This window comes from Excalfactoria chinensis, chromosome 1 (assembly GCF_039878825.1).
Source record: "Excalfactoria chinensis isolate bCotChi1 chromosome 1, bCotChi1.hap2, whole genome shotgun sequence".
Lineage (NCBI taxonomy): Eukaryota > Metazoa > Chordata > Aves > Galliformes > Phasianidae > Excalfactoria > Excalfactoria chinensis.
In genome coordinates, this window is record NC_092825.1 from 129,865,596 (window position 1) to 129,879,985 (window position 14,390).

General features: G+C 45.2%; 1 protein-coding gene across 1 annotated transcript; it reads left to right on the forward strand.

Annotated features, from left to right (window-relative positions):
* Nucleotides 1-7,218: 7,218 nt before the first annotated feature.
* Nucleotides 7,219-12,295, forward strand: ATP4B (ATPase H+/K+ transporting subunit beta). The gene is made up of 7 exons (XM_072326537.1): nt 7,219-7,330; nt 8,642-8,770; nt 9,080-9,193; nt 10,126-10,325; nt 11,226-11,279; nt 11,596-11,688; nt 12,134-12,295. The coding sequence occupies exons 1-7, from the start codon at nt 7,219-7,221 to the stop codon at nt 12,293-12,295; spliced, it is 864 nt and encodes a 287-aa protein (XP_072182638.1).
* Nucleotides 12,296-14,390: the final 2,095 nt, after the last annotated feature.

Genomic DNA, 14,390 nt, shown 5'->3' on the forward strand with positions numbered 1-14,390 from the left:
TTTTTTTTGTGTGTGTGCTGTCCTGCAAGCCCTTTGTACAAAAGTAATAAAGCCACTTAATGTAAAATGTGTGCTGGGAAGAGAGTACCCACCTCCAGCCTCCCAGTCCTTCTGCTGGGGCCTTATGCATGCATGATTGTCTTTGGCTCATTTGCCACTCCGCGTGTCCCCTGATGACACCTTATATTCTCTCCTCATGTTGCTCCTCAGTCAGACTTACATTATTCAAAGATGTCATCGGTTTTGTGAGATAGAAGACCATCCTGAAAGCCAGGAGACTCAATACAACATGTGACTTGAAGGCAGCTGGCACATCCAGAAACAAGGTCAGAAGCATCCCATGGCCAGCAGCAGGCTCTGAACAAGATGGACAAAGCTGGAGAAAGGCAAATAGTAGCAGAAAAAGGCACCAGTGTCTTCCCAGCAACTGGAAAAGCAAAGCAAAGCACAAAGGAAGTAGAAGGTAAAATGCAGGATGGAAAGAAAGAGTACAGCAGACATAGAAGAAGGCTTTCTAATTGTAAAGTATCATGTTGCCTGTCATAGATATTACATCTCTTACTGTGCTTGCTTCCCTTTGGTTCTGTTGTGCATCATTCCACTAATTCTTTTCTTTTTAGATGAGCACTGTTACATGAGACGCTTCCCAAATGATATATTATTACCAAGCTGCTTTTCAAGTGTGAAGTCAGACTTGGCCTGAAATGGGATTGCAGAGAGAAATACAAAGGGAGGAGGAAAAACAAAATGTTAAACTCGAGTTTTAAGAAGGGCATCATCTGCATATATGCCAGTGATTTTGAGCAATCAGACCCCATACACATGGGGGAGTAAAGCTGTTATTCTTCTCGTGAAAACATATGGCACTGTTCAAATCAGTGATCAAGATTTCCTACTCACTTTTCTTCATACAAAAGAAGCATTTAATACAGCCTTCGAGAGGCTATCATCCCATCTTTAATATCTGATTCACTACCATGTTATGGCCCGAGGTCTTCACTCAGACTTGTATCTGAGGGATATTTTTGTTCACCTAAAGTATGCCCTGGAATATAAAGTACAGCTACCCACGTAAACAGAAAAGCCTGTAAAACTAATATTTCTGCTCAGTGCCACTCACTGAGCAATTAAATAAACACAATTTCATTGAAAGCCCTGAAACTATGATTCTAAATTTAAAAGAATAAATAATTAGGATTTATTTTCATGGCCAAATGAAAATCTACCCAGGGAGGAAAATAAAAGCAGTAGATAAAATCTATTTCTGGACGTACATTTTAAGACTGGGAAAAGCCTGTCCAGAACTGTCAATCAAATCCAAAATATGCTTTTGGCAAGTCCTGTGAATGCCCTGTCTCTGTGTCCCCATCTGTAAATGCATTGCAAGGCTCCAACCCTCCCGCAGTGAATATTTTGGGATCCCATGTAAGTGGATCTCTGTGGCAGTGTGAATATCAAGCAGGGCTGTTACTCATTAAGAGATGTTACAAGGCTCTGCTGCGGACCAGGCCATCGTGTGTCTGTTGTTGATAATCAATTTGTTCATAGTTTATATGTTTATCTCCTTTATTTAAAAGATGCCAATGAACAACTCTGTGATGTCTTACTATCTCTCCTGATGCCTCTCCATAATTTTTTCCTTGACAGAATCGGTGCTCTGAGGACTGTCACAATTCAAGCATCTCTCAGTGATTAATGGAGAGGTGAGAACTCTTCTCAGATACAGCCCTAATAATCTGGCAGTAGTTTAACTCCTAAATAGTGAACCGCCCAACAACAGATACAGAAGGGGCTTACTGAATTGAAAGTGTGTTTTATTGGGAATAGCATAAACATGTATAAAATAGCATCACAACCTCCTTAGCTATGCACAGAGTGTTTTGGTTTGTTGCTTCTTTAGTGTAAGCAACTTGCCGAAGTGTGACTGGCTGCTGAGAAGCTGGACATACTCCAGGTTTGCCCTGTCTACCCTCCTTTGAGACCAGTGGGAGGAACACTTATTGAAAGCTATATTGCAAGTCTCACACAGGGTCTTTCAAGTCACTGGGGGTAAATTAGATCCAATGTCTTCTCCTTCTTCACCTGATGGTTCAGGTGTACAGGCTTGCCTTCCTGATAGTGGTGTAGAAGTTGAATGAAAACAATCTTTGGAACTCATCATGCTAAGTCTGAAGGTCTTAACACGTACTTCTATGAAGGAACAAATCTATCAGCAGGTGGGAGAACTGACAAATGCAATTGAGAACTGAACGTGGTATTCACAAGCATCTCCACAGTTTCTGCTTACAGTCAGGCCGAGGCAAAGGCGAGGGCGGGCAGGCCGGGTACGGTGCCGAGCCGGCTGTATGCTGCGCGCTGCTGCCGCCCGCCGTGCCGCCGGAGCCGTGCAGCGAGCAGGGAGGAGGCCGCGGCTGGGCCCGGTGTGGCCCTGCGGGGTCTTCAGCCCTGCCGAGTTCCGATTTTTGTGTGGAAAGTAAGAAATAAATAGGGATAAAAGGCAGTGTTTCCTTCGAGAAAATCTCTCCCTGCTGCCAGCCCGGCAACAGCCCCTCAGGGCTGCACGCACACACCAGCCCAGGGAGAGGAGTGAGGTGATGCTGCAGGCCTGTGGAGGGAGAGCAAGTTGCAAAGCATGCTCACAGATGTACTCGTGACCCCATACGAATAGGTTTGAGGCCAAAGAAGATGTCGATATGGACATCATGTAGCTCTGGTTGCTGCAGCTCACCCTAACCACCATGAGCCACCACTGATCTCAGGTGTAAGGGAAGGAGAGTGATGGGACGAGAGGGAATGGCCTCACATTGTGCCAGGGGAGGTTCATGTTGGATATTAGGAAAGATATCTTCTCCAAAAGAGTGATCAGGTGCTGGACTGGGCTGCCCAGGGAGGTAGTGGAGTCAGCCATCATCCTTGGAGGTGCTGAAGAAACATTTAGATGTGATACTGAGGGACCTGGTTTAGTAGGGAAACACTAGTGGTAGGTGGATGTTCTGAGAGGTCTTTTCCAGCCTTAATGGTTTTATGATCCTGTAATGTTGAGAAAAGCTTAAAAAGCGTGTGTGCAGCTTTAACTACACCATTACCCTTTATTTTTTGTAACCGATTTGAAACAATAGTGATAATACTCCCAAGATACCAATTATACCAAATGTAAGTTCTTTGCTTTACTTGATGTGAACAAGATTTTGTGCTTCACAGAGGCAGGGAGAAGCTCTGTGGGGGCATTGACTGGGTAATGTGGCTTGTTTCCTTGCAACACCACATGAAGACCATAGGCTGTGACAATCTGTGCGGATGGAAAAACCCCTTTGGCAAAAGTTGATGAGGCCAGAACTGCTGGAGATGTTTTGTGGGATGCTTAGTGTTCCCAAGGACCTCATTACTCTCTCCATCATCCAAAGGACACTGCGAGGAGTACTATGCCACCCCACAACACCAGGCTTTAGCACTCACTCACTGTCCATCTGAAAGGAACATCACTGAGTGTTGGCATTTATTTTTGTGCTCAGTTTAGCACTAGTTTCCTTTAGTTCCTTGAGGGCAGAATGGGAATGAATGGAGATGGCTGGGCTCATGATGGGGCCATGTCAGCAGCCCTGAGACAAACGAGCAGGGCAGAAAAGCAGAGGCCAGCCAAGCTCCTCTGAAAAACCACAGTAAGTGGTAGGTCAGCCCCGAAGAGAGGCTGCTTTGCACTTTTCACAGCCCTGGTTGTGCTGCTATCTTGTCAACTTGCAGAATTGCCTGCAGTGAGGGGGTTGGCGTTTGATGATCCTTGAGGTCACTTCCAACCCAAGCCATTCTATGATTCTATGAAAATAGCGGAGAAAAGCAAATAAGAGGAATATAAAATGCTCTTTACTCTCCACTAGAAAGGCACAGCAAGCCTGATCAATTCCTGGCCATTTAATAGAGAAAACAGCCATTAATCAGAACAGAAAGACACAAAGCTCATTCCTGCTAGTGGATATGAACCCCAAAGACCAGCTCTCCCATCACCCCTGAGGCAACCTCCACAAACAGAAGGTGGGAGCCCAACAGATGCCACCACCCAGGACCCACCACCAGAACACATTTCCCTCTTTGCCTGCCCTTATCATGAGTGAATGATATTTAATGTTTTACTAACACTGACGCTGAGCTCCCATTTGGTACCATGCAGAAGACCTACAGCAGCTCCAGCAGCTTATTGCAGTGAGCAGTGAACATAAAGAAGGGTGAGCCACCGCTGTGTAAGGTGTGCCATCATTCATTTCTACCAAGGAGAGTATCTTGGAAGGACAGCATTTTGGGCTAGAGCAAAGCTTAAAAGTCATGGTGCTCCAGAAAGAGGCTAAATTAAAGTTAAAGCTCATTACTCAAGCTTACATACTGTACTAATCCTCTTTGCAGGTATGCGTTCAGCTACTTCTGATCACAACAGCACAGCTCTCCTGAACGTACTCTCCGTTACTCTTCTGGAGAACATGGGCCTCCCTGAGGCCAGGCTTTGCCTTGCACACAGTGAGGTCAGCAGAAGCAGAAAAATGCATGCAGCATCCCCACCTACCCTGTGCAAGGCAGCCTGAAGCAATCATTAAAACTGCAAAACTGGTGCTACCTCTGCTGCCTGCTGGAAGGGAAAGCAGGGCTGTGGTCTCACCTCCAGTTCTGTGCCACGCTCCTGTGTGACCCTGCCACTTGGCTGTCCTTCAGCTGAGCAGCCAGCCCAAGGTCAGAGATGCAGACATTAAATACCAGCAGGGGAAAGCAAACACTGGTCCCCGTTCATGCAGCTCTGAGTACATGAAGTACCTCACTGCTCTCTGGATGCAGTGTGCGTGCATGCCCACCATGGCCATGGCCTTGCAACTAAAGGCTGCAGCATTTGGGTGGAATAAAGAGACCAGAGCTGGCTGCGAGGCCAGGGCAGTGCACATACTGCTGATGGCTAGCCCTGCATGGCCGGATGAGGAAAAGGGGCATGGGTTGGATCCTAATGGACTACAACAAGGAGGTACTAAGACCAATGAGCCTCTCATGGAGACACGGAGAGGTGTCCACTGGTTGGTGACAAATATCCTGACAAATGGTCTCAGCAGTGGCTGGGAGCCCTTCAACAGAGCCTTTGGAATAGTCATATCTCCATGCTACCTTAATAAACCTCTTTAGACAGGCAGTGCGTATTCCCATTCACATACATGAATTTTCCATGAGGATTCCTTACTTGTCACAGCTCCACGTTGGTCTATGGCACATAGCTGTCATGTTGTGATAGCTCTGAATTCAGCTTTGTGGGTACCAGTGCTTCCCGACCCCGGCTTTTGGTGTTCTTTTACCTCCTCTTTTACCTGCAGATGTCAGGTAAAAGAAAAACTGCACGGAAAAACCCTCCAAGGAAAAATCTGTCTTTACAAATCTTTTCATTCCAGAATTTCCCCCCAGCCTTTCACAGGAAGCACCAAATTCTGAGTCAGCTTGTCCAAAGAGAGGTGGAAAATCTCCAGGTTCCCACTGGGATGTTTCTAAAATCAGGCATGAGAGAAGGAGTAACCATGGCTGGGCCTCCCTTGTCATGGTCTTGGCTGCATCTTGGCAAGAGGACAGGGGATGAAGGTGACGTGGCTCTGCTTGGTCAGAAGCATCCATGACAGGCAGCAACAGCACCACTGAAGAGCTTACATATATTTTGCCTGCATTTTCTGATGTTTTCACTGACAATTCCAAGTACTGGAGAGAGAAGCCATGTTAATTTAACCGCCTGCTCTCAAAGGACTTTGACGCTTTGTTTTTCCTACTCCTGATTCTGTGTGTAAACACGTGTTTGTAATTTACTGTTCTTAATATATTTATGTATTTAATTTATTCATGTTCAAGTGATGTACTTGGCTCATTATAAAATAAGGATATAATTAACTTGCAGTAATTTTATTTATGCTGTTGTATTAATGTGGTTAATGTGTTTATGTAATTTGTATTTCTGGAGCTTCCAGTTAGGGCAGATTTCCACCTGTTGTATTTTTCCCCTTTCTTCTTGCCTTTTACTGTAGATACTGCTGCTACCTTTGTACATTTCCATTTGCAGTTTTCAAGGCCCAAGACCCTTTCCTGCCATCCACATTTCTCAGCCTCTGTCACGCTGTGCGCTGCACTCGTGCTCCTCAGATCTTGGGGTTCCCTATGCAGCAACAGATACAGACAAACGAGATATAACACAAGAGAGATGATGATCACATGAAATCCTTGGCCTAGGGCTCATAGAGCGTACTGCCAGCTTCCCACACAGCATAACACGAACTCCTGAATGCAGGAAGGTTTGGTTTCGCCATCTTCTTGTTCATCCTCCTCTTTCCATGGGCCATACAAACTGGAAGAATGTCTGTAAACCTTAGTTTTGTTTCATTGAGCCTGGTTCCCATTTTATCATCTGGAAACAGGTAAAACCACCCTCAATCAGTGGCTATTGCGATATAACATCGTGCTGCCTGACCTGAGGCAGAAAATCAATATAAAGCTGTAGTGCTTCTCAGCAATTCAGCATTATTTAGCTGGTAGAAACCCCTGCCATGTCACAGGGCTCAACTACAGCGGTCTCAGTGTCCAGATAACCAAAAGCCTGCCAGTTAATCTTGTCAGATGTTCCCATTTTAAGGATTTTGCCACCGTAACACATACTGTGAAGCAGATGAATGGCAGGGCACGCCAGTGTTTAAAAAGGGGGATGAAATCCCATATCTCTGCACAGAGTTCTATAGGTTGTAGTGGGAGTATTGCAATCAGTATTTGCACATTAACTGGAAAGAAAGAGGAAGGAAAGAAGGAAGGGAGGAAGGGAAGAACATAAAGTAAAACCGGTGAGAAAAGGCTCTCCTTCTCTTTATCTGTATCGATAACTACTATCATACAGAGCATATCACAAGCCGTAAGGCACTCTGCGAAGTGCGTAATCCTGCCAATCTCTTTGGGGCCGTTTACCTGGGAAGGGCATTTGATAGGAGCTGACTTTCCTTTGCCAGCCTCAGCACTGAGTGTTATCAGCACTACCTATAAAGCACCACATCTGCTGCGGTCAGTAATCAGTGTAGGGGCTTTTGTTGGTATAGGCAGCGATCTCCTCGACCTTCAGCGGAGGGAAAGGTATAAAAACCAAAGCAGTTTGCTTGGGCAACTCTTTGAGCCCCTGTTGAATTTCTTCGTTTCCGAGGAAGCCTCTTTTTGGGGAAATTCTGTGGCAAAATGGCAACTTTAAATGAAAAGAAGACCTGCAGTGAACGGATGGAAAATTTCCGCCGTTTTGTCTGGAATCCGGAAACGAAGCTGTTTATGGGAAGGACCTTGATTAACTGGGGTACGTTTCTGTGCACAAGGGTCTCCTTTCTGCCGCCCTTAGGAATCATGAAGGGATGGGGGGTTGTTCTGATAAATGGGAGGTAATGGGAGGATGGAATTTTTTATAACCTCGATTCTCAGATGTGCTCCCAATCCTCTTCCAATAGCCCTCCTCTCTGAATAGAGTCAATTAGGTCAAAACATTGATCCAAGAAGCTCCTGCAAATACTTCAAAGCCTTTCTGGACCAAATATTTGATAAGGACAACATTGGATATATAGAATCATAGAATGGGTTGGGTCGGAAGGGATTTTTAAGATCATCTAGATCCAACTCCGCTGCTATAGGCAGGGACACCTCCCACTAGACATGTTCACATCTTATTAATAGCTAAGGGTTATGGCTATAACATGACACTGACTTTGCAGGCTATAAGGGCTTCTGCTGTAGGGGAATTTGGCCTTGCTGCTGCGCTGGCGTTGTTCAGCCCTGCGGATGCCAGGCTGATGGGGCCAAGCAATGGCAGCACTGTGATGCAGACCTGCACTGATGTTCGCTACTTTAGAGCTAGCTGGGGAAGCGTGGGAAGACAATTTCTGTCCAATTCTCTGGAACCACGTTTTGCTTTTTCTGAATTTCCTTTTTAAATTACAGCATGTTGAGTAAATCTAATTTACCGTTGAACTAATGCCTGTTTCAGCTGAGGCTCCCTGTTTGTAGCCAAGCCCATGTCTGCCATAACAATGTGTTTGATGAGCTGATGATCTGTGTTCTGGGAACTGCAGCTTGGAACATTTTAGAGTGTCCCTGCATTTCCTGCAGGTCATAAGTGTAGCTGCAAGCTTCCAGAAGGTTTTCTTCTGATGGGAAATGTGTAACTGTAGCTTATTAGCCATTCCTGTAAACAAAAAGCAGACCTAAGTGTGAATCTTTCCCAACTGTGTATACATTATGCGCTTATGCACAAAAAATAGCATTACTCTCAATCTCACCCCATACTGAAATAGCAAGACGTGCATTTTGCTGGAGGTGAGATATGGGTTTAATACAAGCACACCCAGAACACTGAGCTCCACGGTGCAAGCAATACAAGCAGCAGCTTGCTTTTATCGATGAAATCTATTGGCTCTTTTGCCCAGTCTGTGTGCAACGAGCTGCTGAATGGCCTTAATGTGGGAAGCTGCTCCATGAAGCCACACAATCCTTCAAGCTTTAAACAACCCAAGTGCCAGCTACGCCCAGGCTCATTCCCTTCTTGCTGACGTGATGCCATTGGTTGCAGCGCTCGCTCAGTATGAGCCCAAAGACCTCTCCCCTCCTTTTCCCCCAGTGTGGATCAGCCTGTACTACCTGGCCTTCTACGTGGTGATGACTGGGATCTTCGCCCTCTCCATATACTCCCTAATGAGGACGGTGAATCCCTACGAGCCAGATTACCAAGACCAGCTCAAGTCCCCAGGTACAGCTACTACCTTAACCATCCCTTTCAGCCTCAGCCTGAAAGCACTTAACAAATGTTAAATATTTTAATGAAGCTTTCTTTCTCAGGATTCTCTTAGTTTGAGGTTTGCTGACAATATCATTTCTGGGTAATACTAAGCACGGTGTTTTCAAGAGCTGTTTCTCTCCTGGCAGGACAGCTCATTTCCTTACTGTAAATGAGTACAAGTCCTGGGGAAATCCACTGCAGTCACTGGGATTATTTTGTGATCTGCTCTGATAACAGCACCTCTTCTGCTTTGCCTTTCCCCACTCCTCCCTCTTGAAGGTGTAACATTACGACCGGACGTGTATGGGCACAGAGGGCTACAGATCTACTACAACGCATCTGACAACAAGACCTGGGAGGGGCTGGTGACAATGCTCCACACGTTTCTGGCAGGTAAAAAAGACAATAAGGTCATCTGCAGAATAGTGGAGAAACGTGCTGTCACTCCTCCCTTACTACAGCTGAGAACCTGCAGGTTTTCCATTTTCTGGTTGTCCTTCTGAAATCAGCGATTTTGAGTTGGAAACAGATCTTCTGAAAAGCAGGAGCAAATCACTCTGTGAATCTATACATCAAATATAAACGTGTATATTAACAGCAGAGCCCAGCTCCATGGCTCTTTTTTGTTGTTGTTTTTAGCTTTAACAAAATAGGCAATCAGTAAAGAAATGGGAGGAGAAAGGTCAACAGAACAACTATATCTAATCCTATTTCTGACTACAAATATCAAAGTGCCATAGCAAGTCCTGTGGAGCCAGCGCATAGTGTCATCAAAAAGCATAGCCAGAACAGGTTGGGTGCTCCATTTGCGTTCATACTTCAATACATTTATATTCCTTGTAAGCCTTATTCTCACATTTCTGTTTCCCATACATGCACTGAGAACAAATTGTATTTGACATTGCCTTTTTCTGGAGCTTGCAACACAAATTGCCAGCCTTAACTCGATTCCCCCCCCCCCCCCCCAAGTATTCTTAAAACAAATAAGAAATAAGCTTTCCTTGTTCCATCTAATCCCAATTTTGTTTGAAGTACAGCCACCCATCACAGAATATACAACCTGATACTGCGATAGAATCAGAGAATCATTTGAGTTGGAAGGGACCCTTAAAGGCCGTCCATCCAACTCCTCTGCAGCGAACAGGGACACCTACAGCTGGATCAAGGGTGCTCAGAGCCTCATCCAGCCTGACCTTGAGTGTCTCCAGGGATGGGGAATCCACCGCCTCTCCATGCCAACTGTACCAGTGCATCACAGCCCTTATTGTAAACTTCTCTATGACAGGCTTCACAGAGGAATTTTCTTTCTTCTTTCACAAACCCAGCATATAGCCCAGCTGCTCAGCACCTGAACATCAACTGCACAAGCAACACGTACTTCATCCAGAACACCTTCGATGGCCCAAATAACACAAAATTCTCCTGCAAGTTTACATCAGATATGCTTCAAAACTGCTCTGGCATCACAGATCCTACTTTTGGATTTCCAGAAGGAAAACCTTGCTTTATTGTAAAGATGAACAGGGTAAGTGCAACGTCAGGCTGCAGAGCAGTAAGGAATTAGTTGGGAAACACTGGGTCTCTTGATTCTCAGCTGGGGAGCTCAACTCTGTCTTGCAGTGGGCAGACAATTCACTCCACTCTCCCCAAGAGTGACCAGAGAAACAGTGGGGCTTCATCACAACCCCTAGCAGAGTAACATAAACAGAATTTCTGAAGCTTTGGGGCAGTTTTGTTAGCATCTCTGTAGTGCTATTGAATGAAAAAACAGTATGTAAAAGCTTCTCTTCTGTGCAACTGAGATCCTCCTGTTAAAGCATTAAGATAGGGCTCTAAGTAAAGTGACTTCAGAGATGTGCTTCTTGCACATTCCATTTCTCCAACCTGCAAAGTAAACCTCTGAGTGAACATTTCAGGTAAAATGCTGAGCGTTGTAGCACCATTTTAGTACAAAATGAAGAGTTGGAGTTCTCCATCAGTTCCTGAAAGACCCAAAGATGAGATCCAACTGTGAGAGCAGAACCATACACCTGATGTTTGCAGGCAAAACTGGAGGTGTTTCCTGAGGAAGTTCTTTTGTTTTCCTCAGCAAGGCTGCATGCAGGGTGGGAAGAAAGGCAGTTAACAAGGCCCTGGGGACTTCAGTTCCTTCTGTCTTTGCTACTGAAGGAAGTTACCCTATTACTGTGTGGGACCAAATGGGCCCTAGAGCTTCAGCCAAAGCAGAAGCTTCCTAGTAGGACACTCACAGTGCTGTTTTCTGAACGCCTCCCAGGCAATATCCCCACTACCGAACTGAGGAGGTCTGACTGATGGGGCCTTATGCAGGAACACATTCAGCAGCATCTGAAGCTCAGTTCGTCTTTTGCTCCCTTTTGTCTCCAGACCATCACCAAGATGACTAAATGCATGCTTTCTATTTCAGATAATCAAATTTTATCCTGGCAATGGCACCGCACCAAGAGTGGACTGCACCTATGTAGTAAGTGTGTGAGGGCTGAACTGAAGGGCTTTGAGCACCACAGCTCTGACAGCCAAGTGGCCTAAGAACCAAAAACCAACCAAACCAAAAAGCACTTGCAATCTGTTTTGCTCTCCCAGTGCTGAGGTTTATGAACCAGAGTAACTCTTCAAAGCCTTCTGCAACTTTCAGCAGATCTGTTTTTCTTAGCAATGATAGCAGCAGATTTCCACTTTTATTTGAAGACTGGCTCTGAACAGATCGCTGTACTTGAGCAACAGCAAGGAAATATTTGCAGGGGGCAGCCAACAAACCTCTCTTGTGTTACCAACAGGGTGATGAATCCCGCCCGCTGGAGGTAGAATACTACCCGGTAAATGGCACCTTCAACCTGCACTACTTCCCCTACTATGGAAAGAAGGCACAGGTGGGTGCCCACATATTTCATCTTTAATTTTCTTCATCTTCTTCAGATAGCGATGGGACAAGGCAGAATGGCTTTAAGATAAAACAGGAGAAATTTAGGTTAGATGTTAGGCAGGAATTCTTTACTCCGAGAGCAGTGAGGTGCTGGCACAGCTGCCCAGAGAAGCTGCGTTGCCGCATCCCTGGAGGGGCTCAAGGCCAGGTTGGATCGGGCCCTGGGCAGCTGAGCTGGTGAGGGGCAGCCCTGCCCACGGCTGGGGTTGGGCTGGGTGGGCTGTGAGCTCCCTTCCAACCCAAACTGTTCTGATTGTATGGTGACGATCTCTGTGTAAAATGAAATGACTGCAGCTTTCCTGTGATTTTATGTGAACTGGAAAGAAGGCCTATTTTAAGATTCAGAAACCGGCACTGGTGAGATAAAGAACTCTTATTTTTTTCCCTCTTAGCCCACTTACAGCAATCCTTTGGTAGCGGTGAAATTCCTCAACATTACCAAGAATGTAGAAGTCAATATAGTGTGCAAAATCATTGGAGCCGGGATTACCTTCGATAACGTTCATGACCCATATGAAGGAAAAGTGGAATTTAAATTGAAAATAGAGGACTGAGCAGCGAGAGACGCTTCTACAAAGCATGTGTGAAGAACGACTTACCTGCTGTCACATTGACTGATATTTATTTTCTATGATTGCCATATGAATGTACTCAAATTACAGCGAGAGCAGACATTTTAGTGTGCCCTGGTGGCGCAGTGGTAGAACTGCCGCTTGCAACACTGGAGGCTCGGGTTCGAATCCCCCCTGTGGCGCAAGTGGTAGAAGTGCTGCTCTGCTACACAGAGGGCTCGAATCCCGGGAGTTGGACTTGATGATCTCAAGGTCCCTTCCAACTCGCACGATACTATGATACTATGATGATGATTTTCTACTGAGAGGTAACACATATAACTAAAACCCAGCACATCACTCAGCCTGAGGAGGTGGGAATTATCCCCAATGTACACAGCCTCGTGTTCCGTGGCTACACTGTGCTTAAACCTCTGTGCAAACCCTTGTACAAAACACGTGTCTTCTAACCCAAGCAGGTGTGCTTTCCAAGAAAAGGAAGCATGGGATCAAAACATCGCTTTCCATCATTTTTCAAACTCTAATAAGTAACTGATGTATAATACTGAGTACTGGATGCTGTAGAAGCAAATAGGATAGCTCGAAAAATAAGTAGCTCTGAGATAATAACCTTCTCAATCTGCCTTGTACAGGATGTTTAAATTTTCAAGGGACAGCAAAGTTATCTGTGTGCCAATGCACTGCTTTGTGTACCAGCCAGCTGAGTCTGACTTCAGTTGACAAATCAATAACTGCAAGAGAAGAACTTCCAAGGGGTTCTGTAGCTTTTCTAATGCCTAGCACCTGCCATTTCTTTCTAACAATAAAAACACTTCTTTGGTTGGCTGGTTGCTTGAGGGGGTTTTTGTGTTGAGAACCGCCATATAAAGCAATGAGTTGTGGGTTACTTGGAATAATCTGGAAAAACGAAGACATTAAACTAAAACTTGAAATGAATCGGAACTTGGAGAGGTCCGGCCCTCCCACAAACATGCTGTGTATGTACAGTATGTTCACCTTAGATGAACCTCACTTACCAGTCTTTTAAGCACTTCTATTGCAAGTCTCTACTTCCTTATACATATATATACACACATACATATCTGCACACACACACACACACACACAATACAGGTACGTTCTGTCACACTAGAGGTCATTGGTTCACCAACCAGTACAACTGAAAAAAACCTGTCAGACTTCACGAACCTTTCTTTGACCAAGACACTGAAGCAGTGCATTTCATTGCTAAATAACACATAAGAAAAACAGACTCCCGAGTTTTATTGGATGCAGACCACTGAGACACTGGAAAGGAAAAGCAGCCGCCCATGTCTGCAGAGCACTGGGATGGGCCATCCTTTTTCCCATCAGCTGTGCAACAGAGACACTAGTCAGGGGAAAAGGCAGATAATAAGACAGCATGAAAGTAGCGTCAACCAACTGCGTTATTTTATCTATATCCATTTTATCATTTTTTTTTATATGCAGTAACTTTCAGTTTCCAGACTTTTCTCTTAAACACGGAAGTTCAACTCAGAGCAGACTAACAGAAGTAACTTTGAACCATTAAGATTGGAAAAGACCACCCAGTCCAGCCTCCAGCCCACCCCCACCATGCCCACTGCCCACGTCCCTCAGTGCCACATCCACACAGTTCTTCAACACCTCCAGAGATGGTGGCTGCACCGCCTCCCTGGGCAGCCTGTGCCACTGCAGCACCACGACTTCTGAGAAGAAATTGTTCCTAATATCCAACCTGAACCTCCTCTGAAGATGAGCTGCATTTTCCTACTGCATCCATTTGCAAACAATCGTATAACTGCCCATCTGGTAGTTGAAACGTTAAGTCTAATACTAAAAGTCACACATAAATATTAACAGGGAAGAAAAATATCAATACAAGCTCTTCAATGCTTAAAGGAGGTTCTTTGCTATGACTATCAGCAAATTCAAAACATCTGCCCTCCAGCTTTCACAGCTGCTAAGTATTGTGTATAAAGTCTTTGCTTAATGGTCTCACACAACAACACTGTCAATGCAATTGCCCTCGGGAATTCCACCTCATCACTTTATCTAACTGCTTATTACCTCTTTC

What these genes read in the sequence shown, in the direction of transcription:
- ATP4B (XM_072326537.1), top strand. Translation starts at nt 7,219, where the DNA reads ATGGCAACTTTAAATGAAAAGAAGACCTGCAGTGAACGGATGGAAAAT. An exon ending in AGACCAGCTCAAGTCCCCAG is followed by an intron (nt 8,771 to 9,079) that starts GTACAGCTACTA and finishes TCCCTCTTGAAG; the next exon opens with GTGTAACATTACGACCGGAC. An exon ending in GCTCCACACGTTTCTGGCAG is followed by an intron (nt 9,194 to 10,125) that starts GTAAAAAAGACA and finishes TCACAAACCCAG; the next exon opens with CATATAGCCCAGCTGCTCAG.